At 33.3% G+C, this 22,415-nt stretch overlaps 1 protein-coding gene across 1 annotated transcript in view; it reads left to right on the top strand.

The window, feature by feature from the left end:
* The window catches only part of LOC106458176, a 65,962-nt gene that overhangs the window by 16,220 nt on the left and 27,327 nt on the right, over positions 1-22,415 (top strand). The window contains exon 2 of the mRNA XM_022384313.1: positions 9,669-10,894. Coding sequence (XP_022240021.1) covers positions 10,219-10,894 — 676 coding nt within the window. The 5' untranslated portion in view covers positions 9,669-10,218. The remainder of the gene's footprint in view (positions 1-9,668; positions 10,895-22,415) is intronic.

Here is a 22,415-nt window from a genome sequence, read left to right as displayed (position 1 = left end):
TACAGTTAAAAAACAACACCTTCTTTTTTCTTTACACAATAAATGTTTTTTACTTGGGACTGATTTACAGTTACTATTTATTTAGACGCTCTAACGCATCAATTTCAGGAGAGTCGAAATTTCGAGTATAATGCTGATCAGTCCCAAGTAAAAATATTTATTGTGTAAAGAAAAAGAAGGTGTTGTTTTTAACTGTAGTATTTATTTAATAAAGATCATTAGTTATTTCGTGAACATTGACAGAAAACAAAACGTTTCGGTGCTATTAACAACTACTAAGAAAAGTAGTATTTAAGTGTATGGTGTTTTAATTATTTTATCTCATTATAGACTTTTAAAAGTATGGATGTTTCTGTTTTCTAAAGAAAAACAAATTTCCTCTGAGTGTTTTTATAATTGTGAATGACAACAAAGACTGAAGGAGAAAGAATGCCGGCTAAACTGTATAAAAAGAATCATGTTTTAAGTGTAATCATGGTAAGAGTCCAAATTTAGATTTGTTTGTTTGTAATTAAGCACAAAACTACACAATGGGGTATCTGTGCTCTGCCCACCACGGGTATCGAAATCCGGATTCTAGCGTTGTAAGTCCGCAGACATAACGCTGTGCCACTGGGGGGGGGCTTTTTTAAAATGCTCAGAATTAAAGTTAAAACTGCGGAATTTTTCTTAACATTAGAATAACTTATTATAATATTTTCTTAAGAAAGAAAACTTAAAAAATTAATGTCATTTTTCATTATATCTAAGAAAGATATTTTATTAAGTTTCTCAAACACTAGTGAGAAGATGTTTTCGGTAGCATAATTAATTACAAGGAATCCATTATTCTTTTGTTTGGTATTATTTGGAATCCACTTCATCTCAACAGTTGAACCCCTGATCTTTTAGGGATAGACAAACCAACAAAAGTCACATCCTAAAAGGTCAATAACGCTTGAGTTATAACTATATGACTAAATTGAGAAAGATTTGTTTTATTTGTTCAGATTGTCTCGTTTGTTTTCATTTGTTCCTGGAATAATCAACTAAGTATGATAGTCAGCTCGAGTTTCTCATTTTTTATCATTAATCTTTGCCCTCATTGCTTATTATCTCTTCGTGTTGTGAACAACTTTCCTTCAAGAAAAGTCTGCTTATGAATTAAATGTATTTCATTACTGTATAGATCATATCAACTATTGAACTGAAGGATGTATGGTTTGATACATATTTAATCGGTTGTTTTAGCTTGAAAAATAGATAAATGTTTTATTTTGTGTTATTCCAGTAGCGAAATATCGCGAATTTTAATTACTTTTAAATAACTTTCTGTAGTGTGCCTTGAACAAAATCCGACTCATCTTTTCTGTAATTCATACATCTCGATAAGCAGAAAAAAGAAATTATTTTAGACGTGTTTCCTGTATCCTGATAACATGGAGATAAAAAGTTATTTTTTAAAACAATCTCATATTTTGGTGTATCATCTTATAAGCGGTTTTAACATTGAAAATATTTTATTTTGGATATGTGAGGGTTCAAATTAACATGAGAAATATATGTCACAATTTCTCAGGTGCGAATTATTTTAGTCTTTGATAAAAGTAATCTCAAAATGTGAGTATTTTAAATTGTTTTACCTATAATAATATATATTATGGTATTTTAAGTGTTTCGCAAGGTTGGTGTATTTATTTTGAATTTGTCCTCCGTATCAACCATACTTTTACTATAATGTTTAAATGCTTCATTTTCATCAAACAGGATACTGAAAACAAACAAAATTAATATAACATAACTTTAACTATCCAGTTTATTCCTCGTGACGTTTTCTGCTCATCTTCAAGTTTGTTTTCTTCTTATTTGAGTCGGGCGTGGTCTAATGCCTAGCTGTGAATCCGAGGATATCTGCTTCGCGATCCATTGCTTCAAAAAACGCGCTTTGCACTTTGGGGCTTAGATGCGTTTTAAGGGTGACGGTGAAGTCTCACTATTGAGTTTAATAACAGTAGCTTAAGAGTTAGCGGTGGGTGCTGATGACCAGCTGCCTTTTCTCTAATCTATCATTTCAAAATTAGGGACGGTTATGCTCATGTAGTCCTTGAGTGGCTTTGTAGGGAATTCCGAAACAAACAAAAAACTGGTCATTTCTTGTTTAAGGTAAACAAAGTATTATTTTGTTTGTTTGTTTGGTTTGAAATTCTCGCATAACTAGCTACACGAGGGCTATCTGCACTAGCCGTCCCTAATTTAATAGTGAAAAACTAGAGGGGAAGCATCACCGCCAACTCTTGGGCTTCTCTTTTACCAACGAATAGTGGAATTGTAGTCACATTATAAAGCCCCCCAAGGCTGAAAGGGGAAGCATATATGGTGGTACGGGGATTCGAACCCGCGACCCTCAGATTGCGAGTCAAGCGCCCTCACCACCTGGCCATGCCGGGCCGCACAAAAGTTTATTCTAGAGTAACAAACTGTAAGAATAATTAAAACTTTTTATCCATAGACTAAACTAAAAATGATGTAATCACCATTTAGGATAAAACATTTATTCAGATTTAAATACTGATTGCCTACTCCTATATGTTCCAGGATCGTGTATAAATGCACATTTGGTGGCTGCAATGCCAATTATATTGGCAAAACTATACGCCAGTTACACTTGCGAACATATGGGAGTATCAACCAGAACTGGTAAACAATTATCAAATCCTCCAGATTCCACCATCCTCTTACATAATAAAAGGAGCATCTACCCCATTCTGATTAAAAAAATTCAGGGTCATCTCATATGGAACATCAAATACTGAACTTTTAATTAAAGAGAGTCTAACAATTATAAATGAACTTCCAACTCTAGATAATAACACAAATTCGTTAAAGTTAAGTTTGTTCTGATTAACTTGTATAACTCCTCTAAAACTGTGGTATTGTAATAATTCTGGAATGTATGCCTATCCTATTTTTAATAAGGCTTACTGAATATAGAATATTTGTATTTTGAAACGTTCGAGTATTAAATGTGTTACTTCTCACATCTGAAAGGTATAGGAGGCTAATTATAAGTAGGGGGCTCAAAGTTTATTTGAACGAGCGAAACAAAGGAATGTGCGCCATAGACGCACTCATTACGGCCGGGATCCAGGGATAGCTTTAAAGCACTGGAAGCTTTTGGGCTCTGGATTAAATTTTATGAATTCTCCTGCTTTTCCTGAAAGTAATTTTCCAAATTGTGATACAGATTGAAAAGGGGAGTTGGGGGTGGGGCTTGCTTCCTACGCCACTGCATGTGTCAAATGTTTGTTGCTGTTTCCGTAGTACCTTTATTCATCACAAACAAAAACATTTTGTCTTAAACAGTTGTGGTTAACTGTAAACGTTGTTACAAGCTTTAAAAAGGACTCCATATTTCCCTTCTTATAAAGATATTTTAACTTAATGAGACCAAACGCCTCTAATAACATGTTTCGTTCCCATTTATTAGTAGAGTTTCAAACCATGCAGATAATTTTCATGATAAGCGTTGTTGAAAGTAATTTCATGCTTAGTTTAACAAGCAATCTCTGACTCCACGGCAGCAGAAATGGTAGAACACTTTGTAGGAGCCATATCCGGCATTTAATCTTTTTTTTTTAATTTACAGGAATATGTTTTATTTTATGATAAATACAGAGGTGTACGCTGATCTATAATTGGATAACATCCAAAGAAGTTGTGATTGTTTTTTTGTCAGTAGAGATGGGTGATTTTTTTACCCTAATTCGGAACACTCACCATTCTTGAAGTGCATATGAAACTTGTGAGAAACTGCTAAGACAACGAGCCAGAATCTCTGAGAGTTTGTTTTTGTCGAAATGGAAAGGAGGTCGGATTCAAAGCTAACTGCACATGTAAAGTAACGATATGTCTGAGGTGTTACAAGTGTAGCAGGTGTGGGTGCGTTCACGATGACTCACCAGTTGCTCAAAAGTTATCCGTAAGAGAAGTCAGAGAAGCTTCGACGGAGGAGGTGCTGTGAAGCACCCAAAGAAAAGCACGTTTATATACAGGAGCAGTAAACTTACGGATGTATACGGCGACTTTCCCTCATATGGAGACGAGAATAGAAGAGAAGACCGATTCGAGATCAGGTAAGGAACGGCGAATACTAATACTTTTTTCTGAGTGAAGTCGAAGATTATTGCAAGGATAAGAGGAGAGAGGAGTACTAAAATTATTGGAGAAATAGCATAAACATAGCGTGTGGGTGTTCGGATTTGGTAGAATAGAAACACCTTAACGACTATTCGGATCAAAGAAACAGCAAATTAATTCCCGAATCATGCCCTACACAACCATGAATCCCACCCCTAAGCTTCTGGATTTCTGTATCTGATGGAATACTCCCCACCATCTACCAAAATATTCAGATTTTCTGCCGTTAAGTCAGAGATTGCTTGTTAAAGTGAGTGTAGTAAATGAATGGGAAAACACAATCAAATTTGTGAAAGAAATGTTTATTTCCAAATTCACAATGATCTCGCCGATAAACGACTACTTAGTTTCACCAAAAACTTATACACTGGAGAAGGAAAGCATTACACACATTTGAAGCTAAAGAAAAAAACTTTTAATCTGTGATAGTTTAATGTTAAAGATAAGGTTAGAAAATATCCCATAGAGTTAATTTATCAAATTTTATCTACCTTAGTTTTTAAAATAGTTTCTAAGTCCAGCTAGAGAAGCTAATACTATCGATTTTGCTACTCAGTTATTTGCTTTAATAAAGTTTTTTTTAAAGCCATTGGAATTTGCAATCCAGAAGCGTAACACAGCTACTTACTTGTAAATAGTAAGTATGTTTAAATCACGCAGAAGGTAAAAGCCTTTTAAAGTTATACTTTACAGTATAATTATTGGTGTGAAATATAGTTTACTTTTCTTAGAAAGCTTTACTTTTCGCCAAAAATTTCGAAGCTCTGCGACTGCAATACCTTTAAACTAGTTTCATGTTTAGGGCTTGAGTTCAAATGAGAAGATCAAAAACCTTTGTATACGGTCGATATAGTATTTAACAATTTGCATTGTTTATCTTTCGATGTCATCTGGTATATATATATATTTTTTTTTTACAGATTGTTATATATAATGTAGTTATCTATATATATGTAAAGACGAAATGTATGTTTGTTTGCACCCCAACTTCTCCGAGCCTATTGGGCCAATCTCAACCAAAGTTTCTATGTAGAAACTATGAACTATGGGAAATGTCCTAAGGGGGTCAAAATTGAACTTATTGAACCCTATTTCTATTTTGTAAAGCCTGTTGGTTAATTACTCCCAGTCTATTGAGTCAATCTCAAACAATCTTGGCAAGTTGACGCCTTAGAAAATGTTGAATATTCCAAAGGGATTCAAGGTCAAAGTATGAAAGTTGCTGGATTGTTTTTCAAACAACCATGTTTTTCTCATGGTCTATGGGATGTAGGGTGTTCAAGGGTGGGATCAAGTTGTTAATGCGCTTCCCTTTGTCTGTTTACTAAACCACGTGATCAACTGTCGACAGAGACACATAGCGTCTTAGCCTTGTTTCTGAACGTAAAGCTGGTTCATCCGTTCAATGGGAACGTTTGTGAACATTATTCCCTCTGATTCAAGATGTTTATCAAAACCACTTCCTTTCCCCGTTGAGAAACATATGAAACATTGATAGTGGTGTATGTAATTACACCTTTGTTTTATATAGCCGGCTTTTATTAGGTATCGGCTGTAAAAAAGATCTATTGCTGTGTACGTATAGATACATATACAGTAGAGAACATATATCTGTATTAAATGGGAGCGTTTTTGGTTTTGATTTTTTGGCATAGTATAAAGGTACTTTTTTCGACTAAGTCAATTAGGTTCTTCATACACTTGAATTAGTCTTTATAAAAAGTACGTAATACTTCGAGTACATCTCACGTGATCCTTTATCTCCACATACTCGAGGTAATCTTCCATTCTCCGATTTTTTATTATTTTTTACTGTTTACTAATGCTGTGATAAATACTCGTGAAAGCAAAGAACGTTTACTGAATGGAGCAACCATTTTTGTAAAAAGAAGAAGAAAATATTTACCTTCAAAATCAACAGAGTTTTATATGTTTTCTTAATAACATCTGTTAAATGTATACTTTTAATTATTAGCAATTTTCTATAATGTCCATGTGGTATTTATGAGAGGGTAAATACGTCCCCTGTGGTATTTGTGAGAGGGTAAATACGTCCCCAATACACATGACAAGTTGGGCCAAATCGAAGCCCGCAATAAAGGAAAACGAAACTGTAAGGAATAACACAACAAACCTCTCATCATTCGTTTGTTTTTTGTATTTCGCGCAGAGCTACACGAGGGCTATCTGCGCTAGCCGTCTCTAATTTAGCAGTGTAAGACTAGAGGGAAGGCAGCTAGTCATCACCACCCACCGCCAACTCTTGGGCTACTCTTTTACCAACGAATAGTGTGATTGACCGTCACATTATAACGCCCCCACGGCTGAAAGGGCGAGCATGTTTGGTGGGATGGGGATCCTCTCATCATTAAGCTGTATTTATATTCTCACTGATCAGCCCAGAAATGGGATTGCAGCTTTCTACTTAGTAAGGTTTATATCATAACAGAGATAAGAGTTAAAGTAAACCAATACTAAAATAAAGTAGAACTGTATTAAAAAACTTTAATCGAACACTTACCTGTAACTTTAACTGTAATTTTAAAAGTAATCGAACAACAGCTGATAATGCATTTTGTTAGGTGGATTTTTATTAGGGAAACAATATCAGTTTTATTTATATATTTTAAAATTTTTGCTGCTGAATTAGGTGCTTGTTCCAGCTATCTATCCACAGACTACGTTTATTTTATTATACAATAATTATTTGTGTGACCACGTGGTTTGGTTATCGGTACATATAAAGCTCTTGTTATTCTACATTTAGACCTATAACAACAACACCGGCAAAAGAAAAAGGAAGAAAAATATGACAATGGGATGTACTTATATTTTCTGACCTATGATCGTAAGCAAATAACACATATTCTGATACACTGAATAGCCAGTATCGTCTGCTGTGAAATTTATTCATAAGCGACGTACATATTATGAATAAAAAAAAGTTTCCAAATTGAATAATTTGTACGAAATGCAACAGAGTTACGTTCTAAAAATTAATCACATTTATATACAATGCAAGAACATAATGGCTTACAACAGTTGTACAATAAGTCGAGAGACAGTAAAGCACATGCCTATTAACGTCAGAGGAGGGCGCCACAGGTTAGGTACTCTGTTTATTTTGCTCGTTCAAGGAATTTCTTATATAGAAATAAAAGGATCACCATACTGACGAATAATGCCAATATTTCTTTAAACTATCATACCCCACTTTGATGTCGTTGTTTATACAAATATAGATAAATAGACTAACAAATAATTTAGACTCAGAGCTGCTTTAAATGTTAAAAACCATTTATATTCACTAACTTAACCGATCCCCTGTAGGACTATTCAAAACCTATATCATAAGTACCGTAGTACTTATAGTAGGAATGGGGAAGATACACAATACGTTCAATAGAAATTATTTACCCATATATACTTTTAACAACTAAGTAACAAATCTTCAAACTATTTGAGAGACACACTTAGGTGATAAACAAAACAAATACAACATTAGAAATCATAGAACCACTTGAGAAAGTTAGCAGAGCAGATACTAAATATTTACAAAAACACAAATTTCTCAGTCTCATTGACTGACTAAAATTGTTGAATGCTTCTAGCTGTGTAATAAACAGGCTTACCATAGTTATAAGTGCACCTAATAGAACAATAGCACAGGGACCACGTGCTAGAGCTCACGATTTTCTATACTAAACATCACCTAAAGTAAGAGCTATTTGACGTACATCAAGTATTACCTTGAAAAGTGACGCCATTTTGAAATATATACGTCCGCTCGCTCATTTTGTATATTGAGTAGGTGTAGTCATATAAAACTGTGAAGAGGGTGTGGTCTTCTCAATCTACAACTCTATGTTCCAAAATCTGGAATCTTTGAGTAGTATGGGGTATGCCAACGTAGGGTGAGCCTTGAGAGAAGCTTCACTTTCTAGGCTAGAAGACAAGCTACGCTTTTTTGCAAGGAATTTATAAAACGCATTGTAAATTTAATCAAGTTTGCATTTACAAGCATCTAATACGTAGCGTAATATCATGGTGCACACCCACACTGATGACATACATACAGGATATCAACACAAATGAATGAATGATGCATAAGATCATGTCACCTTGTATGAAAAAAAAATGCATGAACAAGTGGAAAAAAAATTAAAGTGTAGGAATGGGTGCACCAAAAAAGTGAAGAAATAAGGTAGAAATGGGCATGGTGTCATAAAACTTCTTCTGTACAACCTCACAAAGGGGTGTGTCCAATATCCATCTCGTACCTACTTCGATTTTCTGTGTTTATGATATTATATAACACATGGGTACGTACAAAAGTCTATGATACTTCAGTACAGACAGTAACGAATCTATGACGTCGATACACAGAAACCTCTTACGATTTTTTATCTTTATATTTTAATCCATCTATATAGTTAATGTACGAAATCCTATTTCCTGCTCATGCAATTGCAAAAGAAGGGACAAGTTGTAAAGTTATGGGTCGTATAAACAGACTTTACAGTACTTGTATTGCCTCCAATAATTCGATTCACAGAAACCTCTAGTCATTGTATGATAAGCATAACTAACTTTGATAAATTTAGTCCACCTGGCTTATTGCATACAGGATAGAAAGAATAAACGAAGTAGACATGGACCGTATGTTGGACACGTCCCCTTGTGAGGTTGTACAGAAGAAGTGTTTTATACCCATTCCTACCTTGTTTCGTCACTTTTTGGTGCACCCATTCCTACACTTTAAATTTTTTAAATATGTTTTCCACTTGTATAATTTAAGCTATGCATATTATCATCATTGGTGAATACTTTAAGATGTTTAGATTAATTTCCTTGATTTGTCCATAGTTAAACACAAAGCTATATAATGGGCTATCTATGTTTCAAGCTTTGTAAGTCCACAGACATATCTCTCTGCCACAATTTCAATGATATTTTTTTACTGTTAACGATTATTAAGCACATCTCTAATCAAGAAGAAAGTGTCTCTAACATCAATAAGATCAGTATTTTAGAACTGTATACTCCCTGGAAGAACATCTTTAACCTTGTAACACATGAATAACAAAATTATAAAAAATATAGACTACACTAGTTATAATAATAACCGAATAAAGTGTGACATCATCTCTTGAATGTCTCTGACAGTTGAAAAATCGTGAAGAAACATTTAAAGCTTCCAATAATTTCAAAGACAGTGTTTTAGTTATTTTCATTCTAATTCGTCTATGTGTATGTTCGCCGTATGGTTGAATGATGTATTTCTTATTACTCGATACTTGAAGCAGAAGCAAGGATAGAGAGGTTTAGAGAATCTGGTAATATGCTGTTTGCTGATATTTGTCATTGACTTTAGTATCTAAAAATACGCGTAGCTAATTTTACTACTGTCTTTTGATCAATTTATATAAACAAATTGTGATGTACGTCTCTACTAAATATTCATCTCAAAAACTTGTATCTTATATTTTTAGATTACCTACCATTACTGGAAACCTCCAGCTAAAATTTGCAATGAGGTTCACATATACTGAGGCATCTCTGGAGAAAGTTTAACCATTCCAAGCTTTGCTAGTCCATTGGAATATTTGATATTTTGAATTCCTTAGCGACATACTGTAGCCAATCGAAGAGTATTGAAAAGTGAAACTAATGCCACTAACTGAAAAAATGTATGGAGAAAGACATTGACCACGAAACTAAAATTGGATTGAAAGATTTAGCTTTTATAGGAGGGAACTAACGCTGAACACAATGTCATATCGAACGAAAGGGTGAAGACCACGAAAACGGTGATTACAAGAAGTCGGAGTAATCTTTTGAACAAAGCTCAGAGTATGCCGATAGCTACCATAAAGATTTATATCTTAACAGCATTGAATATACGAATGTTTCTGTGACTTTAAGTATAGTGGAAGATCCTAAGGGGGATCCTCATAAAGATTTTAAAGACATATTGTCAAAATATAAATGGGAAGAACATCTTGAACTTGAACAGGAATACGTATCATTATACAAAGAAACATGGAAACTGTAGAGTTGGAAAACTTCAGTACTTCTAAGAACGTCAAATTAGATGGAATTGTTGGAGCAAAAATGGTTTTCATTACTAATATGGACGAAAACTTTTCTAGTGAAGAAGAAAGCAAAGAAAATACAAGAGAAACTGACTATTTGTTTAAGCAACAGATATTTCCAGACTGGACATTAAATCCAGAAAACGTTCAAGATGTGGCCTCAAACTCACAAAAAGCTCCATCTGCAACAGAAAAGTCTCGAAATATTCCAGCTATGACATCAAAACCAGAGAACGTTCAAGATGTGACATCAAATCCTCAATACGTTCCAGATGCAACAGACTCAGATTCTGAACTGAATCTTCACGAGATAGAAATGGAAAGGCGTCGAATAATCGACAAGCAGGTTGTCCGGAAAAAAATAATCGAGCAGTGGGCGTTGAAAAACCAGAAAGATGATATAGATGAGTCCAAAAGTAACGAAGACAGTTTAGAAATACTTCGTAACTTGAACAGTAAAACATCACTCAAGACGTTTCCTCCTTCGCCACATAATTCCCAGGGAAGTACGAAAACATTTGAAAAGCGAAAAGAACAGGAGAAAAACATAGCTGATCAGTTTCGAAAACATCAAAGTACAAGAGATATATCTAAGATAAAAGAAGATAACACAGATGATATAGGTGAGAAGAAATTTTACATGATTCTTGATTAAATGAGATACTCTATCAATGAAAAAAAAGTTATTTCTTTCATTGCGAACTCTGGTTATGAAAACCCAAATTTTCTGTATTTTCTTTTGCATAATACCAGACCGTTTATAAAGTCACAATAACACGTTCTAGATATCATCACTGCCCCCCCCCCAGTGGCACAGCGGGGTGTCTGCGGACTTACAACGCTAGAATCCGGGTTTCTATACCCATGGTGGACAGAGCACAGATAGCCCATTGTGTACGTTTATGCTTAATTACAAACAAACAAACAAAATATCATCAAGAAGCTATTGTAATACTAAAGAATATGATAGTTTAAAAAATTGCGTGAAGTAAAAATTATCATAAAATTATGTAATGTATTTGGGTAAGTGCAATTAAAGGAAGCTCTAAAAAAAATTAAACATATGTAAAATGAATGTATATTATACCTAATTTTACCTAGTTAATTTCGGGTCAATACAAACTACGATTGTGATGGCATCTAGTGGAAAAAACATGTATTAGCGTTTCCAAATGTTTTGAGGTCTTTGGACTTTTTCATCATCTACAATGTCTTCATAAACTTAGACCTAACCCAACAGCAGTTTTCACACATAATAGAATTACATCAGTATAGGTCTGATGAAAATACTAGAGACTAGATTATATATTTTCATTAAATATAATAATATTTTCAGTGACACTTCGGAAACTATGTGGATCATCAACTGAGAATTTTTAACATTACTGTTTTTGTATATTCCAATGCCTCATATAAAATATTATGAAGTTATAAATTTTGAAATAATAATAAAAAAACTGCTACCAATTTATATTATAACAAATTATCTGAACCTAATTATCACATCTTTGTTTTAGCGCAATAATACACAAAATACTACATGCGCTTTTTCCACCACAACGATTTGTACCCCACATTTTAGAGTTGTAAGGCTGTAAATTTGCCACTAGCCAATTGGGTGACATCTGTCACATATTCTATTAAGTCTACGCAGTTTTTCTTATAACAAATAGATGGCGCCACTACATCTTTGCATATATTTACGTACTAAATAACAATATATATTTTTGTAAAAACTGTTATTAATGGTAAGTTACTGATAAAATGTACTTTTTAACAATTTATTCTTTTTTTTTCAACATATTGTAAAATATCTAGATGGCTGAAAACGTTATAGAAATTGTGTAGAATTAGTCTTGCGCTTGTTTCTTCTTCTTTATTCGTAGCCCCCCAGTGGCACAGCGGTATGTCTGCGGACATACAACGCTAGAATCCGTGTTTCGATACCCGTGGTGGGCAGAGCACAGATAGCCCGTTGTGTAGCTTTGTGCTTAATTACAAACAAACTTAGCAGATCCCAAATAATTAAATTATTCGTATGGTGCTACATGTTAAGTAGTTTTCCAAAAACAAAATATGTTGTGTATTGTTAAATGAAATGTATTGTATGTACACAATATTTACTGAATTATAATTACGATACTATTTTCATTAATGATTAATGTGTATATTTAGGACCAGATTCAATCTCTTAAGTTAGTCGAACATTGTAAGATGTGGTGTGAATTATGGCCAAAATATAGTGAACAGCAAAGGTACCAACTGATGAGTCAATGCAATCTAATACAATAGGTCGTATTTTCTTGTGTTTCGACTTACAACAATTAAATAATAGTCAATAATATATTTAATTTTAATTGCAAATCTGATTATAGCAATGACTTTACAACCCAATAACACTTTTTATGCTCATTTGACCAATCTGTATAGCTAGAACCAAAAGAACTGATAAAGTTCATAAGATCGTTTCTGAATTGTTTAAGTTTAGAACTCTATATATATGATTAAAAACTCACTGGATCACCGTATCAGACGTCAAACTAAAAAGTTAGAACTTACATAGCTTTTGCCTTAACTATATCTGGATATGCTATTTTGTTCCTTTTCACTCATTTTTATAAGTGGGCCGGAGGTGGCTAGTGATTAGAGTGCCAAGCTGCGGTCGTAGGTCTAAACTCAGAGACACGATATTCCTCTGGACATGCTCCGCATAGACAGCACGTGCTACTGATTGTCTATCTTCTCTCTGCTCAGTAGTTTTGTATATAATATAACAAACGCACAACTTACGTTTTCTTTAGATTTTGTCTTCCATTTTTGAATTAATTTCCTCTTCAACTAAAAATCATCTAAAAAAATTCCACTTAGTTTTAGTGTCGTTGTGAAAGTAACAGAAAGTGTCATGTTACACGTTGTAAAATAACTTTATTGGTTTAATAATATTAAGTTTGAACACAGAAATGAAATAGAGAAGATCTTATGAGCTCGTAATTGTATATTATTTTTAGGAAAAAAACAGTATTTACTTTAGTCGGTTGTGGACCACACGGCAGTCTTGAAGATCATACATAAACACAGATGATCACACAGGACCCTGAGTCTGTAGACTTCTCATCTCTTCCTGAAGATCATACATAACACAGATGATCACACAGGATCCTGCGTCTGTAGACTTCCTAACCTATTCTGGTTCATAAGATGAAATAAGACGACTCACGTTGTCCTATTTCCAAGTGCCTAATAACTTCTGAAACCTCCACTCAAAAATCATTTCCTATAGTGTAATGCGAAGTGGCTCAACTTGAATCTTCTATATCCTGCAGTTCAGCTGTCCACTACTGCATTCAGTACTTTTCTTGCTGACCTTAACAAGCAAGTTATTGCTGCTCCTACAGCTAATTGTCCACTCCCGAAACTCATCACATTCAATAAGTATATTAATGTTATTTTTAAAGTCCAGTGTTTCTCCAAAGTTTTTGTAAATTGCCAAATGGTTCTGTTCACGTATCAATCAGAATAATATCAGCTCGTCTCATCCATCTTCTACAGTTATCAGAAGTGCGTCTATCAGCCACCTTGTCCAATCTATACCACATCTAGTTCATCAACATCAAAATACCATAAAAACATTAACTTGCACGATTGGAATGTCATTTTTATAGCCTCACAAGTTCGATAATGTTATCATAAGCAAACATTCAATAAACAAACTAGCTTCTGCTGTTAGTCACGCGTCTGTCAAGTCTAAATGTTCAAGAAACAACCAGAAACTCAAGTAAGGTTTTTCAAAGAGTGTCCTGCACAGATAAACAGTGTTTTATCTCCATAAGCAACAAACACGATGTTTTGTTCGGTTAGGTCCTTTGTTCGAAATAAAAACTCTTCGTCCAACATTTCTATTGCTAATGGCACCACTAGTCGAAAGAATATTTCATCTTAATGACTTCACCATTTCGAACTGTGTGGTCCTTGAGTCCACATAGTTGACCACTAAGCTTTTCTTAGCGATTCATCTCATTTCTAACCAAATGCTGCTCCTTGATTTCCTCTTTTATATAATAATTTTTCTTGGTAAATTTACTTTGGTTTCTTGTATTCCCCGATGAGTTAACGGGAAGCTCAAGAGGGTTTATAATGCTAAAACTCGGGGATCGCTCCCCACAACAAATACAGATTAGATATCTCATTGTGCTTGAATAAAACAAACAGACTGTTGTCTTATTTCATGTTACGTTTTCGGGTTGATTTTTCTCTGAACTGTAATTTATTCACTGCCTTATTGTATTGGGACACATACAACTTCTCGTTCCTCCATATGAGTCATTCTTCCACATTATGTTACTTTAGGGTTTTTACTTAATAATGCAGCTTGTCTTGATATTTAAATTTTTCTCTTATTTTCCAGCAGCTATCTCCACTTGTTGCCATTCAAGAGTATTTGATTACTATATATATCTAGTTTTGTTATTTCGTTCTACGTTTGTTTATTCATTACTTGTCTAACAAGTCTGCTATTCTTTTTTCTTTCATCATCCTACGTAAATTCACTTTAATAACCACCGCGGGATTTTCCCCTTAATTACTGTCACGATTATTTTTGTTCTTTCATTCTTTTTTCTCTCCATCATGTATATCTCCAATAGAATCCCAAACTGAACTTCCAAAGGTATTTCGTTCTTTTACCACACGCAACTCTTTGAGTGTAGACATGTTTTTCAGCTCTCATTGTCTCATCAAGCCACTTACCACAGGCATCTGACTTCATTGTTAGTCCGTTTACGTTAAGATAAGCAACAGACACCATCAATAATTATCGAAAAAATATCAATTACCCTTTTCAACTCTACATTCTCTGTAATTTGTAAACTTAATTAGACTAGAGCTTGTTACCCTCGAGAAGATGGTCAAAATACTCTACCATCTTCTTTTCCAACTTTGTATTCTTTCTAGAACTCTACGGTATCTGCTCAGCAGCCAGAGAAGAAATATTACATTTGATTTTCTCTATACGTGGAGTCACATTTCATCAATTTTTGCAGCGATTCAAGGAACAAATCACCTCTTCCATGGCATGTGTGGAATAAAAGTCTACCAAGCTGGAAATACTATTAATTTTGCTAAATTTATTTTCAAATATTTTTTTCTCAGATTTTTTTGTGATATTTTCATCATCTAAGCTTTTTCTTCTGCATTTCACTTAACTGAATATTGCTCTTTGACTAATAATATCTAATGATGATGATACCACTAGTCGTGTAGCTAGCTATGCGTGAACTTCAAACCAAACCTTTATTTCACTCTTTCTCTTACGCTCAGTATTCGTTTTCACTAGAGTAACATTATTTGTTGATAATCACAAAGCTACACAAGTGGCTATCTGTTCTTTTCCCGCCGAGGGTATCGAAACAACCCAATTTTAGCGTTTAAAATCTGAGCCACCGAGCATATAATTAAAGCGTACAATACATGTTAACCATGCTTAAATGAAAAGCATTACATTTCGTTACACCAAAATAATTGCCCCCCCCCCCTCAGTGGCACAGTGGTATGTCTGCGAACTTATATTGTTAGAAACCGGGTTTTGATACCCGTAGTGGGCAAAATACAGATAGCCCTTTGTGTAGTTTTGTACTTAATAACAAACAACAACCAAAATAAGTAAAATATTAAAATACTAATAAATACAATAACTAATCAAACATCGAATATGCTTAACTGTATTGGCTGACTGTATTGAAGTTCTTTCTTCAGAGTAAGCGGAGTAAACTAGATGAATGTGTATTATTTTTTTCGAAGTATGTTTGGTGTACAGTGTGTATTATTTACTGAAGTAAGGTGGACGGATTAACTGAATGTGTATTTTTTTAATAAGTTAGGTGAACTAGATGAATGTATATTATTTTTTTCGAAGTATGTTTGGTGTACAGTGTGTATTATTCTCTAAAGTAAGGTGGACGGATTAACTGAATGTGTATTTTTTGATTAAGTTAGGTGAACTAGATGAATGTATATTATTTTTTTGAAGTATGTTTGGTGTACAGTGTGTATTATTTACTGAAGTAAGGTGGACGGATTAACTGAATGTGTATTTTTTTAATAAGTTAGGTGAACTAGATGAATGTATATTATTTTTTCGAAGTATGTTTGGTGTACAGTGTGTATTATTTACTGAAGTAAGGTGGACGGATTAACTGAATGTGTATTTTTTAATAAGTTAGGTGAACTAGATGAATGTATATTATTTTTTCGGGAGTATGTTTGGTGTACAGTGTGTATTATTCTCTGAAGTAAGGTGGATGGATTAACTGACTGTGTATTTTTTTAATAAGTTAGGTGAACTAGCTGAATATATATTATTTTTTCGATGTATGTTTGGTGTACAGTGTGTATTATTTACTGAAGTAAAGTGCTTGGATTAACTGAATGTGTATTTTTGGATTAAGTTGGATGAACCAGGTGAATGTACGTTGAATAGAATAATTGAGCGTGTATTATTATTCCTCTGAGACTGAATCCGTATTTCATCTTCAGAGTAAATTGGGTGGCGACTCTTCAATTCGCTTGCACTGCTTCTTCTTAACAGGCGTTCAAGCAGGTTAAAAATATCGTATATATTTAAATGGAAATAACTTTTCAGGTTTTGACTAATTATTTTGAAGAAGGCAGATAAAAATCTTGAAAATGCAGATTTTTATTTTTATTTTCTATTTTTTTTTCTTTTTGGTCAGGTTGATCTGACATATCGCAAATAATTCAATTGTTCGGCTTAAATATTCAGTCCGTACAATATTAAAAGTTGTTTCTAAACGGTATAGTCCATTTTGAGAAAATCGCGGATACTGAGTCACCAAATATGGAACTTGCCAACAATATCTCACTGTAATTAAAAATATAAGATCTCTTTGATTGTTTGAACTGTATCAAATATTATTCCTTTTGAATTTGGCATAGCATAGAGCTAATGTATCACGTGAAACAAATAGACCGGCTGAAAAATAGAATACATGCATGAGTGATTGAGAACTTGAAAAATTACTAATGTTACAGTTTTTAAGTCATAATTTGTCATCAGTTACTATGTTCAGAGTATATATTTTTAACTCTAATTAGAAGATGTGAGTATGTACATCTCATAACGGACATTGTTTTATTCTCAATTTTCACGAAAATGACTGTCGGCTTTTTGGATAGCAATCACCTGAGTATACAGGTGAAGGTTCATGTGATAACTAGCTAAAGATGGCTGTTCCTACATGATCAGGAATAAGCAGGTCTGAGGAGAACAGAACGTAGGGCGTACGTAGGTGTGACCCGGCCTTAGGAAGAGGGGTGAGATTGGGATGAGGAGTTATGCCAACCCGTTTAGCCGGATCCGATAGACCTAGTGCTAGGTAGTTCATGGTGGCTTAAAACTATCGGTGACAGACTAAACGAAGCATCTTTACATGTTCCAGGAGAAACTTACAACAGCAACACAGGTACGATGACTCCTTGACTTGGTAGTTGAGTTTGCAAGATTAAAGTTTTAAATAATAAATAAACTAATATTAAAAGGGATGTGATTGTAACATCCGGATTAGTCACAGAAAAGAACATTGAGTTAACCAGTAGTAACTAAAATCAAACGAACGTTACAAGATCTGTGGAAGTTATAGTTGCGACAGTTAATTGCTGTTAAGAGTAACCTTGTATTGTTGTCTGGTCCTCCGTGGTCAGCCTTTATAAATTAGGAATGTCTACTTCTGAATCTTAGGTTAGTTTTTGTTTATTTGTTAGTAAACCAAAGCAACACAATGGACTATCTTTGCTGAACATAAATTCAGGTATCAAAACCCGAATTTTAGCGTTATAAGTCTCTGGACTTACCGCTGAGCCACTGATGAAGGCTGGATTTTAAGGGTATCTGACCTGACCATTTAGTTCATATGTCACATAATATACTGTTCATGATGAAATTACCAAACTAAGTGTTTGACCACACCAAGGCAGGGCGTGGCCTAGTGATTATCGTTTTTTCTTTTACTATAAATCTGAGGATTCGTGGTTTGTGGTCCTTAATGGTAAAAACGCATTCCGCACTTTGTAGATGTGGGTACGCTATAAAAGTGACAGTCAAATCCTACTATATGCTCAGGAAAGAGTAGCCGAAGAGTTGATGGAGGGTGTTGTTGACTATTTGTCTTCTCTCTCTAGTTTATCAATTCAAAATTATGATCTACAATGCGCAGAAAGCGCTTTATGTATCTTTGTGTCAAATTATGAAGCAAATAAACTTACTTATAGCGTTCGCTAGTACGTGTTCTAGTAAACTTTCTGATGAGAAACAAACTGACCACACCATCCAAGCTGCTGTTGAACGTTTTCTCTCAACCTTTTTATGGCAATATCTTTTAAAATATATAGAAATAGTTAATATTTTATGTTTAATTTGAAAAACTCATTAATTCCCTAGCCACGATTTACTGAGCGATAAGAAACACAGGATTTTTTCTATAAATAATGAAAAGTATCTTTTGAAATATTTAAGACAGCAAATAATTCTTCTTTCAAGATACACGTACAGACGTACTGTCTACCAAGATTAATGCATAAAATCCTTATACTAACATGAGAAACAAGCAAGCAAATTAAAAGTTTGCCAAGGAATATAGAGTTCACTTTATTATAAAAAAACTGTAAAAATACGAGTGTGCGTATGGTGACTCTGTAAACCTTTTTCGGATACAATTTTATTTGATGATGATAAACTGCACTCTAAGCCCTCCCTACTTTTCACCCCTCGAACCCTCGGTGACTACAAACTCTCCTGAGCACTACTTTCCAGTACTTTTTTGAACAACTGTTAGAGACATTGGATCGATTATTGCGATGAGTACAGTGTATATAGACTACTGTGCAGCTTTTGTACTTAAAAAACAAACAAACAAGTTCTCTAAGTTCGAGAGTTTTGCTATAATGTAGCCATTTTCTCATATGGAGCTTTGATTTTTATTGCTTGAAACTTATCTTCAATAACTTTAATAAAGGCATTCTCAAAAATTGAATAATCTTTTTGTATACACGAATTAAAAGGAATAAAAAGAGAACTAAAATGCACAATTGAATATGTGTAAAATCCTATAAGGAACGTAGCATAGTTGCAATTCTGTTCTTTTATCTTTATTTATCCGTTTATTTTACATTGATGTGTAAAATCCTATAAGGAACGTAGCATAGTTGCAATTCTGTTCTTTTATCTTTATTTATCCGTTTTATTTTACAATGATGTGTAAAATCCTATAAGGAACGTAGTATACTTGCAATTCTGTTCTTTTATCCTTAATTATCCGTTTTATTTTACAATATTTTAATTTTTTGAGTCTATGATTTTTTTTTGTCACATACAATATGTAAATATCAATAAAAAATATACATATGAATATAAAAACTTTTCAACGAAGTTTAATCAGCTTATCTGTGGAAAACTCCTCAATAACTGTGACCAAAACTTTCTATATAAACTAATAAATATAAATATACAAAACACGAAAAGGCCCAATTCATATTAGAAATATATTTCAATCTTCATTTTTACATTAACGTATATCTGAAATCAACAACTTATTGAACATAACACAAAAACATAATATCCTGTACTTCTATTGTACTTTTATCACAAACAAGCAATAGCATAGATAATAAAAAATTTAAATTAATATAATATTAATCATATATGCATAAAGTACCATTCAATGAATATTAATCAGTTGTCTATGAACATCACCAATCTTTTATTTATATTTTTTAACTATGCAATTATATTTATATTCCATAACTCCGTGGGAAGTTGGTTCCTTATATATGGTATTTTATACTCCCATACTCTTGTTCCATAGTTATTATTGTAATTTGGAATGTCATAATATTTATTTTCTAATGTTTTAGTATTATACATATGATTTTTAGCTAATAATTTGAGGTGTATGACTATTCCTAAAAAGTTGAAAATACTTTTTTTTCGTAGCTAAATATCGTAAATTGATAACAAACAACATTAAAATATACATGTATATTCCAATTAAGAACACTTCGCGAATTCTCATAAATTTTAAGTCAAAGTTCAATTTACGTAAGAGTTTGAACTCTGTATAACCCCTGTTATTTAATGCGTTGATTCCATGATCAAAGAAGATAAAAATAGGTTATTTTTAACCCACAGGTTATTGGAACTGAGTGTGATAAACAACATTTGGTGACTTTATCTAAAACCTTGAAGAATAATAGATTTACGTCGGGTATTTCCCACATACTATTTGCAACCTTTATAAGTAGTCTGATATCATTTAATTCCAAACACCCTACGGATATAAGCCTTAACTCATCAGCAAAGTGCCCTAGTAACCTATTTCTGTAAGAAACTTTATTATTTTATCTTGTTTAGAAGATGTTTTGTGTGAAATCGTTGTTGATCATGTTCTTTCTAATATTAAACATCATAGGATCAGCCATATTCTGCATAGTAATGTGGAATGTTAAATAAAAATTACACAGCGACAGTTTAACTAGATGTTAATAGTACTCTTTGATTGTCGCGTGACGACACACTGACAGTTTAACTGGATGTTAATAATGCTTTTAGATTCGTGTGACAACACGCTGACAAATTAACCGGTTGTTAATAGCACTCTTAGATTGTTGAGTCACAACTTAGTGACGGTTTAACCGAATGCTAATAGTGCTTTTAGATTGTCGCGTGACGACACATTGACAGTTTAACTAGATGTTAATAACACAGGCCTGCGATGGTTTTATTGTCTTGAAATGTGTACATGTTCTACAGTAATTCCTGTGTGTTGAATCCGAAAATGATATCCTTTTTTTCTCCATCACGTACATTCACGAAACGTCATAACGCAATACGTAACCACATCCCGTAGTTTTGAGACTAAAAGACGTAGATTTCACACACAAAAAAAATCATGATGAATGAGGATGCATATTTGTTTGACATCATTGTTCTTCCATTTTATTAAGTTTGTTTGTATTTTTGTTAAAAAACATAATAGTACAAAAATGTTCATTGTGGTAAACGAAATAATAATTTGAGCCAAGTAAGAGTTTTCTTTTCTTCCCGATTTGTAAATTATCCTTACGCGATAGAATAAATCGAATATTATTTTTGAAATCTGCGTAGCTCAATTATGGAAAATTCGTTATTAAAACCAAAACAACTTTTATGAAGTTTAAATTCGCAAGCTTCTGTAATGGCTTTAGATTTGAGTGACAACACATTAACAAATTAACTGAATGTTAATAGTACTGCTAGATTGTGGGGTGACAACACAGTGACAGTTTAACCTGATGTTAACACTGGTTTTAGAATGTCGAATAATGGCATTAATACCTGTTGTAATACATTACAATTGTGTATGGTCTGAAACCGAGCTAAATGATAATTTAAATTTAGTAGTTAAATATATCTCCTATTTATGATATTTGCCAACAATATTGATACACACAGTTTTCTTTTTTTAATATAAATATGTTTTAATATACAAACAACAATACAATTTATAATAATAGTTATTACAAACAATGATTTATATACAAAACTTACAAATAATATAAAGTCTTCTTTCTGGTCTGGAATTTTCTTGATATCTTACCGAGGATTCACAATGGTGGAGTTAATTTCGAGTTGATGTAGGTACAATTCACTTAATTGGGAGCTAACTAGCCCTGTAGTTCTCGCTGATCACACGCCGATTACAGGCCAAGTTAAATGGTTTGTAACGTTCGAAATTTATAAATGTTCTAGGTTTTCCGATTAATAGGCGTTATAACAATCATAGTTATAGCTTCCGAAATTTATACCACAACAACTATAGCAAACCAATAATAATTACTCTTTCTTTGGCGCGTTGCGTTGGTTATATTTATAGGCATGTGGAGAGGTTCTAGAAAATTCAGATTACGTAACAATACAAAGCTACATTTAATCATTTACGTACATACATATATTGTTGATTCTTGCTCTCGAGATATATTTAGCAGTATATATCTATAAGTTATATTTAACAGTATATATCTATAATTTATATTTAACAGTATAAGACACGCATTTTTCTAAATATAAATTTAATCTAAACAAACATCGATATCAAA

The sequence above is a fragment of the Limulus polyphemus genome, unplaced genomic scaffold, assembly GCF_000517525.1.
Source record: "Limulus polyphemus unplaced genomic scaffold, Limulus_polyphemus-2.1.2 Scaffold425, whole genome shotgun sequence".
Taxonomy (NCBI): domain Eukaryota; kingdom Metazoa; phylum Arthropoda; class Merostomata; order Xiphosura; family Limulidae; genus Limulus; species Limulus polyphemus.
This window is presented reverse-complemented; position numbering and strand designations above follow the sequence as displayed.